Source organism: Corticium candelabrum, chromosome 4 (genome assembly GCF_963422355.1).
Source record: "Corticium candelabrum chromosome 4, ooCorCand1.1, whole genome shotgun sequence".
NCBI classification, from domain to species: Eukaryota; Metazoa; Porifera; class Homoscleromorpha; order Homosclerophorida; family Plakinidae; genus Corticium; species Corticium candelabrum.
The window spans coordinates 1,408,919-1,426,384 of record NC_085088.1 but is presented as its reverse complement, the minus strand read 5'-3'; the positions used below and the strand labels follow the sequence as shown (position 1 = coordinate 1,426,384).

At 40.0% G+C, this 17,466-nt stretch overlaps 2 protein-coding genes across 2 annotated transcripts; both read left to right on the top strand.

The window, feature by feature from the left end:
- The first annotated feature begins 273 nt into the window (after positions 1 to 273).
- Positions 274 to 16,170, top strand: LOC134177879 (uncharacterized). Its single transcript, XM_062644653.1, has 33 exons — positions 274 to 328; positions 392 to 488; positions 550 to 656; positions 712 to 795; positions 863 to 1,096; positions 1,155 to 8,993; positions 9,309 to 9,500; positions 9,558 to 10,001; positions 10,059 to 10,157; positions 10,211 to 10,333; positions 10,401 to 10,526; positions 10,588 to 10,800; positions 10,858 to 11,039; positions 11,101 to 11,188; positions 11,254 to 11,518; positions 11,573 to 11,712; positions 11,774 to 11,981; positions 12,042 to 12,187; positions 12,249 to 12,377; positions 12,450 to 12,499; positions 12,558 to 12,886; positions 12,943 to 13,127; positions 13,185 to 13,369; positions 13,434 to 13,751; positions 13,810 to 13,867; positions 13,935 to 14,051; positions 14,109 to 14,254; positions 14,315 to 14,505; positions 14,563 to 14,654; positions 14,715 to 14,836; positions 14,895 to 15,526; positions 15,592 to 15,675; positions 15,755 to 16,170. The coding sequence occupies exons 1-33, from the start codon at positions 293 to 295 to the stop codon at positions 15,955 to 15,957; spliced, it is 13,464 nt and encodes a 4,487-aa protein (XP_062500637.1). The 5' UTR covers positions 274 to 292; the 3' UTR covers positions 15,958 to 16,170.
- Positions 16,171 to 16,555: 385 nt separating this feature from the next.
- LOC134177956 (uncharacterized) lies at positions 16,556 to 17,458 on the top strand. Its single transcript, XM_062644735.1, has 3 exons — positions 16,556 to 17,166; positions 17,273 to 17,343; positions 17,388 to 17,458. The coding sequence occupies exons 1-3, from the start codon at positions 16,556 to 16,558 to the stop codon at positions 17,456 to 17,458; spliced, it is 753 nt and encodes a 250-aa protein (XP_062500719.1).
- The last annotated feature ends 8 nt before the right edge of the window (positions 17,459 to 17,466 follow it).

Below are 17,466 nucleotides of genomic sequence, written 5' to 3'. Positions count from 1 at the left end.
GCCCTCTTTTTTCAGTGTTATGGCTGACGTTATAGTCGACAGTGATGATGATGATGAAGACAATGGGTCTTCACATGAGAGACTAAGTCTTACAGATTTTAACACGGCATTAAACGGAACTTCCGAATGGTTGAAGCGATTACTGGATCAAACAGCAGTATTTCAAGATGTCTCTGTTATTGGACAGGACAGATTTAAAGGTGTGAATGTGAAAGAAGAGTTTGCCATTCTGGTCCAGTATCCAGATTATACAGACTATGATGTGGAGGCAGTTCGGCGTGCTATCAGTGACATGCTATCGTTGTTGCAGTACTCAGCTGTTATAGAGGTCCAAATTTCTTTGTCATAATTCGTGTAGTTTAACTCATTCTTTACTTTATGCTGGCTGTAGACTATTGTCAGTGTGTGCGAACAGTATGAGATGAGCAAGTGCTTGTGTGATTCTGTATTGAGGCAACTGACAGAGGTTGGAGAACAGCTGAAAGATTGTATGTTTGTTGTCGTTGCTATGGATTTTATATATGTCACTTATGTTAATTAATGATGTAGCATCTCACATGAATCAATTGACTACAGGTGAAAGTAGCCAACTGAAAAGTAGACTAGATGCGCTACTATTGAACACAGCAGTTGACAAGTTGCACCTCTTTGATGCAGTGAGCTGTAGCAGTAAGCTATTATGTTTTCAATTGTTTACCTGTTGTCAACTAGGTGCAACAAAGTGAAGAGTTTTTTGTGTTTATTCGAGACAACAAATTTTATGCCAAGGAAGGAAAAAGCAGCTTTTTTCAACAGGTTGTTTAATTAATAGGTGCTTCATAAATCTGGTTTGTAGTTGTAAACAATATTGCATTTGCTGCAGGTTGGGTTGATAACTAACCAGCTGCAGGATCAGGAATACAATGAAACAGTTCTCAGTCATCTCCGTATCGCATTTCAATGCATAGTACCATTTACAGATCCTAACATAACATTTGTAGATCTTCTCAATAAGCTGAGAAGTGACGAAATTTTCAATTTGGGGAATTGGATTTATCCTATACAAACAGTCAACAGCAATATTACTACCATTAAGATGTGGTTCTCAAAATCTGAGGTGCTAATTGGCTATAATGCTTTTATATGTGAATACTGCATTCTTATTTGTATTATAGGGCGACACTATTGAAAATGTTACGCGAGATCTGGAAGCAATTCTTGCTTCTGGGTTGTATGAATTTGCTCTTGGTCTAACTGATGGGAGACAGGATGGGATTTCAGTGACTGCTGACATTGTTGACAAATGTCAGTTGACACTAGTATACACATTAGAAACAAAATGTGTTCCTCAGCGACCCGTGTTGGCTGGACAAAGATCCCTAGGAGGCAATGGTGATGCAATGACATCTTTGCTAATCTCTCAAGAGCTCCCTGTTATTGAACCAGAACAGAATTTAAGTGAACAGGTAAAAGATGTTGAACGAAGAATTTTTGGTCACAGACAACTTTCAGTTGCTACAGTTCAGGCTGAAATGGTTGATGTGAAGGCAGCACAACATCACTTATTTGGTGAAGAATTGGATGATTTTGTGCGCAAGCTAGGCTTTATGCAGGGTGAACGTGGAGATCAGCAACAGTTAAAAATCAAAGAATTTTTGAGAAAAAATGATTTAATGCAGGAAATGTTTGAAATCTGCTCCAAACTTCACAGACTAGGCCATCCACAGTATCGATGCAAGCAGCTCCGTCATTTAGTGGCTACTTCTGTTGAAGATACAGAAAAGAAAGTGAAAGATTATGGCTGTGATCTAAAGATATGGCAAGGAAATATTTATGACATGCAGAGGGCTTATAGAGAGCTACTCTTTTTTAGTGTCCAACGAACCCTTGCATTGGCTAAAGCTCTGATTCATGAGAACTTCCATGAAGTTGCCAACATAGTTTCTGCTCTTTTTAGCAGCAGTCAAGATGCAATTGCTGTTGTTGAAACTGCAGTCTGTAAATGTTATGACAGTGTAAAACGTCGAATTCCTTCATTAACATCAAGCAGACAGGTCCTAGTGCCACCTTTTGAGCTATGTGGAAAATTTTTGGAGGCATTAGTGAAAGACAAGACAGTTGTTTGTTATTTGTACCCTAGTCGTAGAATGTTACCTGGAAGTACGACACCAAAAGGACACATGGTTCATGTAGCTTGCTCTTGTAGTCCTGATCAAGTCTTTCGACTTTTGCTGCATATTTATGGTGGACTTCCAGAGTCTTTTGAAATGATGCGATGCTCATCAGCTACTTCAACAGAAGAACTCGAACTCTTTCTTCAAAGGACTATCATGATCCAATACAGAACATATGTATTAGTGAATGTGAATCAATTGAATACTGCTCTACAAGAACGTATTCTCAGATTTCAGCTGGATTCATCAACAAGCCAATCGATACGAATGCACTACATCATGACTGGACCATCTATTTTTCACTCTGCACCCTGGATCAAAGTAAAGCAATACAAAGACAACAAACCTAGACTTTCTCAAACTGAGATAGATGAAATGTGCAAGAAGAAAATACTAGGAGACACTGGTATTAAAGAAATTCAGTTGGTCTATGGACGAGCTGGTGATGGAAAGTCTCACTACATCAAGAAGCAGATGAATGCTGCTGCTGGTGATACATGTACTATTGCTGTACATGAAGCATTCAGTTTATGTGGAGCAATCAAGAAGTTGCAGAATATGACACTGAAGCATAGTAACTGTATTTACTTTAATGTTACAATTTCACTACCTAGTAACATGCAAGGTGCAGAAGCCTATCAATATCAGAGTGTTATGAACACATTTTCTTGGTTCTTATTTGACTTGTTTGGATTAGGGTTTGTACAGGACCCAGTCACTGGCCACTCATATAGATTGAGAGCTAAGAGAGACTGGATGGTATATATTGAGGTTCCTTCAATTTCAGATCAAGATGAAGCAAAGGCTGCTCTGAATTTGTTTTATGACTATGTACCGTGTCTAAAATACATTGGTACTGAACATCATATTGCTGCTATAGATCCGTTAGATGTTGATGATGACATACAGTTGGTATGTAAGTATCTCAGAGCTCTCAGAGCTCTTGGAGACCCAGAGTATTCCATCAATAGGCGATGCACGGGTGACAAAGAGGTAAAAATTTCTCGTGATCCTGATTTGCCACAGCACCAATGTCAGGAAATTCTTCTTAGAGAGATGGGTGACCATGTGAGAGATCGCAAGATTATGCAACAACTTTTTGTGAAGTACATGAAAAGACGTTGTGATGTACTTGAGAATTTTCCAGGATTCAATTTCAACACTGGAATGGGGGAATATATAGATCAGAGCCATACCACTGATACAACAAAACTGGGCTCTACGTTGTTATCAACAATGCTGAAAGAGGTGAATAGTTTCTGCCATCCTGACATCCAAGAAGATTGGAAGCACCACCCTCATCAGCAGCTTGTGTATGATTTTAAGAGCGAATCAGCCAGTTTTCTGTTTTTGTCACTCGATCCTACCAAACTACATCCTGATGACCGTGAAAAGTTGGAGATTATCGGTGTTGAAATACCCTCGGTACGACAGCTGAATGATCGTACATTGTTAGATAGGTACCTTTCAAGTGCTTTGGATGTTAACTTAGAGCTAATTCAAGCTCCTGATGGTTCCAAACAGTATCGGCTATCAGCAATAGACAATGAGAAATATGTCCTGACAGTAGACTATGCAGTAAAGATGCTTAATATTCATGAAAGAAGAATGTGTGGTGTGCCAGTAGTGATTGAAGGAGAAACTGGAGTTGGGAAAACAGCATTGGTCCAAATGTTGTCTGTTTTGTGGAATCAGTCACTAAAGAGGTCTCGTTATTTTGCTCTTCAACGAGTTTCTGAACTGCTGCAGACAAGAGCAGGCGCAGGGCCTCTGCCTGATGATTTTGATTCTCATCTTGGAGCAGAAGACGTGGATGCAGCATTTCGTGTTGCACTTTGTATCAACACAGGACGAATTCCTGTTCCAGCAGATGTCAGAAAGGTGTGTACAGTGTACTGGCAAGATATTAGAAAGACACTTCTAGATGCTGTTATGGAGCCATCCATGTATATATTGGATATTAGCAGAACTCTGATTGAGAAGGCTATGAATGAAGACAGCGCAGTCACTACTGCAAAACTCTTGGAAGCCTTTCTTACCGTCAAATCATTGGATACATTTTTCAAGTTAAATATTCATGCTGCTTTGACTCCAGAGGATATCACAAACTTTTTCCACCCTAAATTTCAGGAAGCAAATATGTTGTTACAGCTGACCACAGAACGTGGTGGACTGCATCCACCAACGGTTGTTATCTTCTTAGATGAAATCAACACATCTTCATGCATGGGGCTTTTCAAAGAATTGCTTGTTGATAGGAGTTTGGATGGAGAGCCAATTCCTTCTAATGTCTTTGTAATTGCTGCATGTAATCCACACCGTGGAAGCAGTGCAGCCATACGGAGTTGCTCTCAACAGAATGACTGGGTGTTAGGATCATACTATGTACGTCCACTTCCACCAACACTCCAGTTTCTTACTTGGGATTATGGAGCACTGGATTATAGTCAAGAACGTGATTACATTCAGGAGAAAATTGCTATGAACAGAGGAGAGTTTGATGTTAGTCTTCAGGCAATGCAGCACACAAGTCTTATTGCTGAGTGTCAATTCATGATGCGGGAGTTTGCATATGAACAGTTGCGCCAAGTTGGCTTTCCTCATCGTGAAGCAGCATTGAGAGCTAAGAGTTGTGTTAGCCAGCGAGACATCCAACGTGTATTTGCCTTGACTTCTTACTTTGAACAATCATATCATAAAGACTTTCCAACTCTACCGGATGACCAGATTGCCCGTCGTGCTGTCTTGCTATCACTAGGGATTATTTACTATCTTCGCTTGGATGAAAAGTATAGGAAACAGTTCTCAAGAAAACTGCAATCTATTGAAGCTGGAACAAGGAATGATTCATTTGAGGATGTCTTCAGAAATGAGATAGACTTTTATGTTGAAAAGATGCATATTCCTGTTGGAATTGCTAAAACGAGGACTCTGAAAGAGAATCTCTTTGCGACTGTGGTTTGCACATCTTGTCGTTTGCCACTAATTATTGTAGGAGCACCAGGATCATCCAAAACACTTTCTTTCAACTTAACTTTAGCAAACTTGAAAGGTGCCGAGTCCAAGAAGTCTTTCTTTCATGATACAAAGCGTTTTCCTGCTTTAGATGCTTATCATTATCAATGCTCAAGACGTTCCACGTCTCTTGAGATTGAGAATGTTTTTAAAAGGGCAATTAAACGGCAGCAAAGTCACAGTAGTGCTAGGCTTCCAATTAACTGTGTTGTGTTTATGGATGAAGCTGGTTTACCAGAAGAAAGCCATGAGTCTCTAAAGGTGCTGCATTATTATCTGGATGATCCACAAGTGTCTTTTGTTGCTATTACAAATCACATTCTTGATGCTGCTAAATCTAATCGAGCTGTTAACTTATTTAGACCTCAAGCAGATGAAGAAGATCTCAAGACGCTTGCTCGAGGTTGTCTTTGCACCAATCCTGCCAACCCATCACCAGAGCTACGTAATATTGTCAATGCTGTTGATAAATTCTGCTCTGCATATGCAAGTCTTATGCAAGACAAGGACTTTGAGAAGTTCTTTGGTTTGCGAGACTTTATCCACTTCATAAGTTACATTCGACGCCATCGAGGTACTTCAACTGAACTAACTGCTGATTTAGTTCTGAAGGCACTTGAACGAAACTTTAATGGTGTAGCTCAAGAAAAGTTTAAGTGGATTGCTGATACCTTTTTGTTGAAGCTAAAGTGTCCTTTAGATACAGCCAAGCAACGAAATACTGTGGAAGTCCTCCAGGAGAGTCTTGCAGATCTTAGCTTGGCTCAGTCTGGAGACAATGACGGTGTTGAAGCAGAAGTACGTTACAAACTGATAATTGACACAAGTGATGATGATTCTATGACACGTCTGTTGTTCATGTATGGTGTATTGGACCAATCTTCTACTCGTACATTTACATGCAGTGATTTTCCCGATGATGGTGACATTCAGAAAGTTCATATTATATCTGCCATTAAGCATGCTGCTTTGGAAGGTCGAACTGTTATTCTTAGGCAGACCGATGATATCAATGAAAGCTTTTATGATCTCTTCAATCAACACTTTAGAAGAATTGATGATCCCAACTTCAAAGAGGGTCGGCGTTATTACGCAAATATTGCCATTGGTTCCCACTCAAAACCATGCAGGGTTGATCCTAAATTTCAATGCATTGTGCACATGCAGCAGTGTGAAGTCAGGGATGCTCCTGCTCCATTTCTCAATCGATTTGAAAAGTTTTTAGTGTCTCAAAATAACTTTCTACAGATTGCACTAGATGCATTACCTGTGGGAATTAGCAAAATCATAGCTATAGCCAAGGAGAAAGGTGAAGCCTTTCAGAGAACTATAGGAGAACAGAACTTTTATGGTGCTGAGCAACATACTCTACAGTCACTCTTTCTAGAACTTCTACCACCACCGAATCCCAAACAAGACAGAAACAGTTTTTGCGTACGATTAGCAACTGTTGTTAAACAGGAAGCTATTGCAGTTGAATGTCAAGGTGTTCATGATGGAGATAATGATGATGAAGAAGAGGATTCATACAGTCCTTTGGATGAGAACGAGTGGAATCAGCATGCTGCCACAATCATTAGTGACTTAGAAGATGCACTCAGAGAATTACTGGGATTTCGATTTTTGAAACGAAGAGTGGAAGAGCGTGTGTTTCAAGCAGAAGCTGTTGTTTCAGCAACTTTAAAACACTTTGATGAACACGATGGAACTGCATGCCAGCAAGAACTGTTCAAAGACAGCAAGAAAATAACAGTGTGGCTTGCCAAGGGCATTCTGAATTTGACAGAATTTCCAAGAGGTGCTCACCCAGCTAAATCTTTAGCTGACAATTGGCAATCTGTTGTGGCAACACGACAGGAAAGTTTTGCTATTGCTTTACTAGTGCAGTGGACGGTATTTCATGTTTGCAATAGTCTCTTGAAAATTGCAGCACCAGAAGGTCTTATTATGAAGTGTGAGCACATTCCACAACAGTACGTGCTAGAGTATTTGAATGAACAGCCACATTTTAGTCTCAAGGACGTGGTGTCATACATATACAGGGACATGGCTGTTGGTAGTCAGCAAGCTGCATCTAAAGTAATATGCTTTACAAGAACAACCTCTGTAGTGCATAGTTTACCTCTTAGCTATCCTGTAAATGCATTAACAAGCACTGATAGTCATTCTATTAGAATGGTGGAACAACTGCTTCCTGGTAATTTGACGTCAGGTCTGATGATGTTGAAACTTGAAAGTATTCGAACATTAGAATCATTTACAAATATTCTGGAGGAGTTTATTGAGAGTGACACTACACGTCTGTTGCTAGTCATTGCTAACATGAAGAGCTGTTCTAAGAGAAGGATTAATCATGTGCGTTCAATGATAGAAGAGTGTGAGGAGGGAAACATTAGGAAGCACTTTATTCTCTTGCTTCACTTTCCTTCAAGTATGGGTTTTTCTCAGCCGTGCTACCCAACACTCTTTCTCTATGGGTGGGAACATTTGTACCTCGATAGCATCTCTATGAGTGAACAATCAGATCCCATTGACTTACGCCACTGGATGCAAATATTGTGTAATTTAACTAGGGGCCAAAATGACTTAATTGCAATACAACTGAACCAATTTTCGAAACAGCTACGAGAAGGGCTGGTGCATCTTTTACCATTGGCAATTGATGTGGCGACATCTCGAGTTTTATTTGGAGGCAATGACCTATTCCACCTGAATAGGAAAATGGATGCAAGAAAGAGAGCAGAAACACTGCTGCAGTTATTGAATAAGCTACCTGCTCTTTCAGAGGTCCTTTGTGAAAAGTTTGCTAATGCTTGGGACATTAATGCCATTTCAGAGCAACTGATGAAATCAGCTCATTCTCAGCTTGAGCAAAATTCTTGCTTAACAGTATCCGAACGTATTCAAGACAGATTTAGAACTCTTTTTTATAACTATGTGTCACTGTTTCTTTACCAGCTTAATAGAGACTATAATGTGGAGATTCTCTTTGGGCCATTTGACTCGGCTAATGAAGAAGTTGCAATAAAGGACTTGTTTGTAGAAATTGTTAAAATTTTGCCTGTTCCTCAGCTGAATGAGCTACGTTTTCAAAACCATACTTTTGATGCTCGGCAGTCAATTCGTCATATACATCAGAAACCTTCATTTCCGTTCTTTTGCCTTGTTGCACAAGAAATTGACCAAGCTCTTGATGATGTGTTGGTTGAAATTAATGAGGAAGTTGCTTCAAGTTTGAATGATATACAAACAAATGAATACGCAACAACAAGGACACAAAAACAGTTGAAGCAAATTAGACTATTCGATATTGAAGACAGAGCAGCGAGTAGTTTGTTGCAGTTGTTGAAAACAACAGATGATGTAGATAACAATAGCCTTTCTGTTGCTCGACGGGCTTGCCAAGCAGTTGATACCAACGAGTCATTGTGGGAACGATATTTAGCTGATTTTGCTCGTGTAAAATTGCACTGCCATCTCGGACAACACAAAAGCCAGGAACATCGTCTACTGAGTGCATGGCTTGGTTGCTTACAAACTTACTCTCCAAAACAACGAATCGTGGTACTCCACATCATTGCTCGGCTACGTCCAAAAAGCATTCGTTCTACAGTTGCTGTGTTGCGCCCTCTTGAATCACTAGAAGTTCTACATCCAGACATTATACCATCTGATATTAGTATTATGACAGAATCAGGACAAGATCTTGAAGGGCAACTGTATCCGTACGTCATCAAGGTTATGTACAGCTACCTGGAGAATATGGTTCAAGCCCCATTGTCTGAGACACTGTTCATCCAGTGGTGTGATGTTTACCAAAACCTGGTAAGGTTGCTGTTATATTTTACTACTGCCTAGAATATACGTTCAGTCATTTAATTAATAGTTAAGTGCAACACATGGTTACTGGTAATGTGGCTGGTTGTATGGAGGGTATTGTGCATGTATTGGTTTTATAAAATGTCACTATTAGATGCATGGCAATAAGACCAAATACAAACATGTTACATATTGTATCACTTGTGTTTCTTCTGGATATATGAATTTTGCAAGTCATGGTGGTATGTTTGTTCTTTGTAATACCAATAATGCACTGTAGTCTGCTTGTGTGCCCTAGAATTGTGTGTCATTTTATTGCAGAATGCCAGCTTGCCAGGTATGAGACTCTATCAGTTGAAAGTAGTAGACATCAAATCAAAACTTCAAGCCATTCATGTGGTATTTGTTTTCATGAGGGCACTGAATTTTGACAAGTCTGTTTGTGCTGTTGGACTGAAGCTGGCACGCGAGGTGTGTGCAACATGCAATGCTCAAACAGAAAGTGTGCGCACTGTAAGTTGTTACTTATCGTTATCATATTGTGGTCTCAGTTAATCAGATCTCTCTTAGGTATATTCTGATGTGCAGAGCTTAGCTCTTGGCAGTGTAACAGAAATTGGTCTATGTCGTTTGCGTGAAGCATTTGGGGTTGACTTAGGAGAGGCTCCTGTACCTGGCGTAGTTGATGATTTTGTAAATGCGAGTGCTGCTTTTGTGGAGGATGTCTTAACTTTCTATTTTCCTTCTCTTCCTCGTGGCACTAGTCTGTTCTGTTCATTGCCTGACTGCCATTGGTTAATGACCATGATCAATAGACAAGACCATTGGTCTGTGGATGTAGTGGAATCGTCTCAAGACTCATTCAGTTTTGTGCGTCGATCACTGTCTAGAGAAGAGTCAGTCAAAGCCACTGATTGCATTCCCGTGGGAATGTTGCACTTTAAAGTTGCACAATACTGCTTGATGCAAGCTCTCCAGATTGATTTTGACCACAAGATAGGTTTTAGCTCGGCTGTAAGGGAGATTTAAACCAAGGTTTCTAATTTTGCCCATAAGTGTTTTATATTGTAGATTCGACACATGGTTGGTGAAGTGCTTTGTGAGCAATCTAATGGAAGTGACATGAAGCCTTTTATTCCTGCATGCTATCCTGAAAGATTGAGAAAAACTGTATGTATTGTGTGGAATAACAAAACAAATGTTACGTTATTATTTGTTTGCAGAAGTCATGTCTTCAGTGTCCTCTTGCTTCTGTGTATTTCCATTGCTGCTTGAAACAATTAAAGTCAAAGTTTGGTGATGCTGATTTGTCACATTTGCTTCGACTTATAGAGCAGTATGATGCGGTATAAAAAATTTTGTGATTAATTGAGAGTACAAGAACTGTAATAATTAGGTGTTTGTTGTATGTAGGAGATTCATACAGCTGACAAGCATGATCTTGCTGTTCTGCAAGTAGAACGTCAAGCTGTTACTCAGGTGTTCATCAGAAAGTTTTCTGAGTTGTTTGATCCAGAATCCATAGAACAGGCTAAACCTGTAAGTTGCAGCAAAGAATCTTGAAGTGTTCATCAACTTTGTAAAGTTATTTCTATCACAGCTTTTCAACAATTATGTCATCAGACAAGTTAATCAATTGTTTGGTGACCCAGCTTGGGGGGGTGGAGAAACTGGAGGCCACATCTTCGTATTTCTTCATTACTTGTCACAACGTCTAATGAGCACAAGGAGTTTAATCAGCATCTTCTCTGATCGATATAATTCACTGTTTACATCATTTCCATGGATGCAACGTTTGTTCAATGATCTTAAGGTAATAATGGAATTGTGGTGATATGTTGTCTCATTGTAACATGTGTTCTTTGTACAGGAGAAGCCAAGTGTCCAGCCTCACTTGTTTCCATTTATGGAGAATGACAGTTCCAATCAAACTTACCAATCATTTCTGTACAAACAAGTTTCTCTCTTTGTTATTGCCATAGCTCAGGCTGCATTAGGAAGAAACAACAAGGCAGAGGCAGCAGCTGTAGATGCTTTGTGTGACTTTTGCAGGTGTAGACTTGAAGCTATTTTATTGTTTGAATTTGGAATAATAGATCATATTTTTGGGCAGAACCGAAGCATGTAAGGGTGAAGGCTACAGTTCACACTTGCGTATGATGGTATGGCTTGCCGTTTACTACCACATGTATGAACAGAAGGTTTGGTGCTTGATGCCATCATGTGTTTGCTGTGCTGAATATTAATTGGTGTCATTACTTTCAAGATCCAAAGCAATCGTCTATTTGAAGCAGTGTTTACACTTGACTGCATTGGTTTGAATCAACAACAGTGTCAACTGTTGGCGTGCTTTGTTGCACCAGAACAAATGGTGCGTTGCCCTGAGCCTTTGAATCCAATTAATGCAGATGAACAGAGACTTGAGCTACATGGAACTGGTGTAAGACGATGTACAGACCGAAGATCTGAGAAAATAGAAGAAACAGATCCTATTTGGGATCTTTTTTGTTTATCTAATGTTGATACACAAGGTTGTGATTTATCTTTATTTGTACTTGTACAGCTGGTTGAAATGAGTGTTGCAGATGCGTCTGATGTTGATCTTCGAAGAGCACTTGTTCTTCTTGCTGCAGTTGTTTTGGGCCTTCCAGCACGTTCCACTCATCTTTGGACTCACGTGTTTGAACCAGGACGTCTTGAGGGAACATTTGTCACCGGCAATTTGGTAATAGTGGGTTGGTTAATTAAATATATTTTGATTAAGTAGTTTCTTGAATTTCTTGTAGTATTCTAATGCTGTGAAACGTGAAGGTCTTTTGTATGATTGTGGCTGTGAGCTGACTGCAGATGGTGACTATGGACGAGCTGATTACAGTGCTCATGCTCTCAGAGGGACTCTCAATCTTCATTCTTTGTATCTACTACTGTGGGTCAATTTTGGCGGATTTTGTCTGTCACTGTTAACTCAACGTGATGCTCAAAATGCATTGAAAGGTTGGAAAATGTGGACAGTATTGGTCGAGCCTCTTAGGCACTGTGATTTATGTCTATTAGGTGGTGTGATATCCGACTGGCAGTCTGTGCGTCACTACTGCCTTTCGCAACTGAAAACAATGTGGATGCTAATGAGAGACAATTTGAGTTTCTCAGATGAAGAGAGGACATTGTTTGTCACAACAGCATTGCATAATTTTTTTGATGTTTGAAGTTTTACACGTTGCATAATACAGTTTGCACACTGAATCCAATTTATTGTTGTAGGTAGCACAAAGGACTCATTCACCACTTCGTGGTGCCATTTTTAAAACTCCAGAGGATCTGGACTGTTATGAGAAGTCATTTCATATTGAAGTCTTTCAGCCAACATTGCAAAGTTTTGAAGACAAGACTGTGAGTGTCACTGGATAGCTGTTTGCAGTATCACGATCTTGTGCATAATGTAATATGCATGCATGTGTGTAGATTATAGATGAGAAGATTTGGCAACGACATTCTCTTCTGACATCTCTAAGGTAAGGCAGTTTGTTTTGTGTTTGTTTTGTCTAAAGACTGCTTTCACTTGCATTGCAGAGCATTTTCAGCTACTTACCCTTTTGAGCCTACATATAAAGACTTCTTGCACAGTCTTGAATATGTGCAGGGGGCTGGCAACACAAGCGCGTGTCATGAGTTGTCTGTGTTGTGCAAATTTGCAAGAGAAAAGCAACGTTTACGGATAGGTGGACTGTTGCTGCCAGATTTAGTTGAGTTTTATGTGTGGTTACACCAACAGCTTTCACACTTGATGACGATGAATCAGGCTCTTGAACTGTCTGTTGGTGATGTTGTTGAACGACTCGCTAATCGCTACAGCAAAGGTTATGCAGACTACATTCGAAGGCTCTTTTCAAGAGTCCAAGGTTGCAGTTTCAATGAAATAAGTTAGTCTGTGTATTCTCTAATTGTTATTTTACAGAGAGTTACAATAAATATGTCAAACTGAGTGGAGGTGTTATTGGTCATGGAGCGTGCTTGCGTGTGCACAAAAACAATGAGCTCCAGCCAATCAACAGCAAGAGCACTAAACTGGCACAATTGCTGAGTGAGAGTGAAGAAGAAGGAGACTGTCCTGATGCTCTCTTTGTTGTTATCAGAGCTTTGGTTAGTTTTAGCTGTAAACAGGACACGCAGTTATGATGAAAGCTGAAATTGTTATAGGTGACTGCCCAAAATGATTTTGTGCAGGCAGTGATGACTGATAACAGCATTCACACAAGTAATACAGCAACTCTATCAAGAAAGTTTCTGTCTGCTAATGAGGGTGAAGTCAGTGCTCTCGAATTGGGATGGCATAACTGTTTGATGGGAGACATTACTCCAGAAGAATTGCAACCATACTTGAAGTTAGAGAGTAAATCCAAGTACTATAAGTCATACATATTTTGATGTATTTGGTGTATGTTTTAGGAGAGAAATAGAATCACTGGGTGATCAACCTGGACTTGAGTTAATGAAGATTGTCTCTAGGCATCACATGTATGTGCCTGGTGCTGGCATCACTCAACAAACTGGAGTGGTTGCTGCAGACTTGACTGCTAGCTTTTTGGCAAAATACTCCTTTAAAGCAAGCACCATGTTTGAGTTTCACAGGCTGCAGCAAGATATTGTGACCCAGTTTATTGCTGGCAAACCATTTATTATTGATCCAGGACAAATCCGCATTGTTTTTCGCTATCGTCAACAGCATGCTGTGCTGTTGCATTCATCTCTTAGGTTATCTGACCAGTAAGTTTAGTTTACCTCATTTATGTAAAGCCTCCCTTGAAGACTTGATATTCTGCAGTGCTGAAGCACACGTTGACTTACCAACTTTAGAACTTGAACTCCAAACTCAGTTTAAGGTATGTGATGTGCCTTAGAATACATATAGTATGCTCACATGTAGTGTATGGGTTGATATAATTACAGTGGGATCTGTCTGCTGCTCAGAGAAAAGAACTAGACATTATTTTTCATAATTTGAAGTATAGAGATTTTGTTGATTTGATGAAAGCTCTCAGGGCTGTTGCTGGTCACCTTTGCCAGGTAATAAATAGTGTTTGTATATGCGAATATAAATAAATGTATACCTATTTTTCTGAGGCTGTGATGGAGATTCAGTCTGCTGGCACAGAACTGAGAGAGAGATGTGAAGAGTTGAGATGTCATACTGTGTCTGATTTCTTATTATGTGTGTACAATGAGCCTGCATGGAGTGAGGAACTGGGGACAAGAATTGGCTTCCCACAGTATGACACTCATTCCTGTTGAACAGTCTTGGCATAATTTACAGTTGTTCATATGTTTAGCAACCTTGCTGATCGCCAACGTGAAATGTTGCTTGAATTGCATTTGTCGTATCTTTATGAAACACTTGCTGTGTTCCACTCAAAGTTGTGTGACGGAGAGTATGAGTTTGCCCATTTGCCATTGTCTTTGAAGACTCCACTATCAGACTTGAGAGTAAAAGCCATCAACGACCTACCAGCAGCGTATGCAGGTTAGTGACTTATGTTCATTCAATTATCAAACTGTCTTCACATGTTTTTGCATTTAGAGAGGGGTGAACAGTCATCAATTGTACAAAGCCTTCGGCAATTTGATCAGACACTTCATCACTCAGAACGGTTTCTTGAGCAGGAGGCTAAGGTCGTGCTGTTTTGTCAGAGTGTTTTTGTTTGGTAATCTATTTTGATTTGACATCAACAGAAAAGTATTAGTGCTTTTTTGGTTGACAATAAGTTTTATGATGCCAGCGACCTTCCTATTTGTTGTCTGCCAGAAGACATCAAAGTGGAGCATTATATGCATCTCAGGCTGACTATACAAAAGTGGGAATCTTGATATGTTATGACTGTCAAGATTTTATGTGTTAATTTTGGGTTGCAGAGTTTTATATAAACTTCTTGCAAGACCCAGTGTGTCTTTTGCGTCTTCAGAGAGTCATCATTGGACTGATGTTGTCATTTCACTTGTGGATGAGTTTCCTCAACTGTTTCAACAACTCAGATCTGAACCATCACTACTCTCACAGCTGCCAGTGTATAAGCTTGGTGGGGAAGGCGGATTGCATCATCCTCTGTGGTTTGAAAAGGCATCAGGCAAAGGGCTAGAGGAGGACTACGTCTTACCTGATGGCAGTGATGGTGATGAAGACAACGATGAAAGCGAGTTTGATCGTGTTGAAGAAAACAATGATTTTTTTGTTTTCAATACTGACGATCCTTCATTGCCACCCATATATGTATTACCCGATCAAGTGCAACTTGAAACTAGGGCTGGTAAAGTGGAAGAAGGAAAGGGACCTGTAACTACTGAAGTGGCATCCATCCTTCTTTCTGATGACTGGGAGACTATTGACAAAGCAGAAGAACAGAATAGTGTAGTGGACAGTCCACCTGTTGCTGAAACAGCAATGGTCGACAAAGAACCAAACCTTGAGCTTCTTGAAGCAGCATCAAAATCAATTACAGAAGAATCGGTTACACCAGAATTGGGTACAGCAGGAAGGACAGGAGCAGGTAAGATTGCCTTTGTCATGTTCTCTTAATAATAAATACAGCAGATGTTGATGCGCCTGATTTAGTGGATTTGAGCCAATTGTTAGAGATGTGCAGTCCAGATCAAAAACAGAGTATTCAACAACAGCTGCTTCGTGAAGCAGGGAAAGGTGCAGAAACATATTGTCAGAGCTATGGTGTGTTGTCTTTTTAGTAAGTTATTGACTAGTCCTTTGTCATTTGTTGTAGACTTAAGTTTTATGTCTGTCGATGACGTTGAGCAGTTTTTGGAATCTAATGGTTTTGGTCAGTATAAGGAATCATTCAGGACAAACAGCATTGACGGTGGCGACCTTCAAGAACTCCAACATGATGGCTTGAAAGAACTAGGAGTCAAACCACTTCATTGCTCCAAAATTCTGAAGCTCATAAAACAGGAAAAGAAGAAATAAATACAGTACGTAGTATACTAGTGAGACGTGTATGTGAGACGTGTATGTAAATTAGAAGGGATTTGAGCAGTTGATCGTAGAGGGGGCATAGTGTAGATGATTTTGTGCATTGTTTGTGTTAGCTTGAACACGTACAGTGTAGTGGCGCCGAAATGATGATTAAGCTGATTTTGTCATTATATCCTGGCCTTGTTATCAATAGGCGATCTTGAATGCGCACGTGACACGTTCGTGAGTCATGTTTAGTTGAGGTTGACGCTTGTGGCTTTTAGTGTAGCACCCGTGGACTTTACGTCGATTTAGATCATTGTTTCACGACGATGGAAGATTTGAAACCGAAATCTGACTCTTTTATCATAGAAAGAGGTGACGTTTCCGGTTTGTAGGACTTCTCTGGGCAGTGGTTTTCTAACGGAAGTTGTGTTTCGCTTGAGCAGGCGTCAGGTTGACCGTTCATGGAGGCGATTGCAAACGCGAACAGCAGTTTGCACTTGCGTGCCAATGGATCGACTTCAAGAACCAATCCATCCGACTTGACCGACCTGAGCCGCTCTTGTGTGCAGATGAAAGTCCTGCATTTAGACATATTGCTTTGCGTATGCTCAGACCTGATGATGATATTACTGACTCGGTGATACAGTTGCAGAACTGCAATGCTAAAGGAGTCCTTCTTGTTCATACGTCTGATCATCTTCCAGTTGAGCAACTGAATGCTCGACCTTGTGGAGACATTAAGATCCCTGTGATGCTGATTGCTCGAAGACTGGGCGAAGGTTTGCTGAGGGAACTGAAAGAGTGCTCTCACACAGTTAAACTTACTATTGTTCATGATAGCTCTGTGCAGTATGATGTTAGTGTTCCTGAATACCAACCACCAGATGTCAGAAAAGCTAATCAAATGGCTTTTGTTGATGAAACTCGTAAAATATCAGTTGCTGGAAAGAAATTTGGTTTTACAAAAAGAATGCGGAAGCTCTTGTTTGCTAGTGATGGCCAGCCAGTAGTGATGTGTACAGATTTGGAGACCGTTGGCAATAATACTTTCTTGTTGCTTGATGAGTATGAGCGTCATACTCGTGAACACTCTGTCAGTAGATCAAAGTTGAAAACCAAACTTCGGAAAATCTGTAGCCAGTTGACCAAGTGTATGGACAAGAACTATCAACAAGATCTTCCGTACCATTGTATTATGGTATTTCGTCTTCAATCGTAAGATTCATAATTTTGCTGTAGTGTTAATTAATTAGTCATTTTATGTTGTACCTAAAACAGGCAAAGTACATATCATGATATTGATAGTGTATTGTCCTACAAGGAGTCTTGTGAAAAACGATTGCGAAATCTTTCTTCTCATTCAATTGAGACAGTGTTCGTACCATTTGCTAGGTATGTACATTTTCAAGTACACATGTTGTTATGTGCATTGTCAGGAAGATTTGTTGTTGATGCACAGGAGTACATTGCTACTGCCGTTTGGTGGAAGCCTGGTTCCTGCTCATAGGTTGTTGT

What these genes read in the sequence shown, in the direction of transcription:
- LOC134177879 (XM_062644653.1), top strand. Translation starts at nt 293, where the DNA reads ATGCTATCGTTGTTGCAGTACTCAGCTGTTATAGAG. An exon ending in AGATAGGTTTTAGCTCGGCT is followed by an intron (nt 10,002 to 10,058) that starts GTAAGGGAGATT and finishes TTTATATTGTAG; the next exon opens with ATTCGACACATGGTTGGTGA. An exon ending in CTCAGGCTGACTATACAAAA is followed by an intron (nt 14,837 to 14,894) that starts GTGGGAATCTTG and finishes TTTGGGTTGCAG; the next exon opens with AGTTTTATATAAACTTCTTG.
- LOC134177956 (XM_062644735.1), top strand. Translation starts at nt 16,556, where the DNA reads ATGCTCAGACCTGATGATGATATTACTGACTCGGTGATACAGTTGCAG. An exon ending in ATGGTATTTCGTCTTCAATC is followed by an intron (nt 17,167 to 17,272) that starts GTAAGATTCATA and finishes TTGTCCTACAAG; the next exon opens with GAGTCTTGTGAAAAACGATT. An exon ending in GTGTTCGTACCATTTGCTAG is followed by an intron (nt 17,344 to 17,387) that starts GTATGTACATTT and finishes GTGCATTGTCAG; the next exon opens with GAAGATTTGTTGTTGATGCA.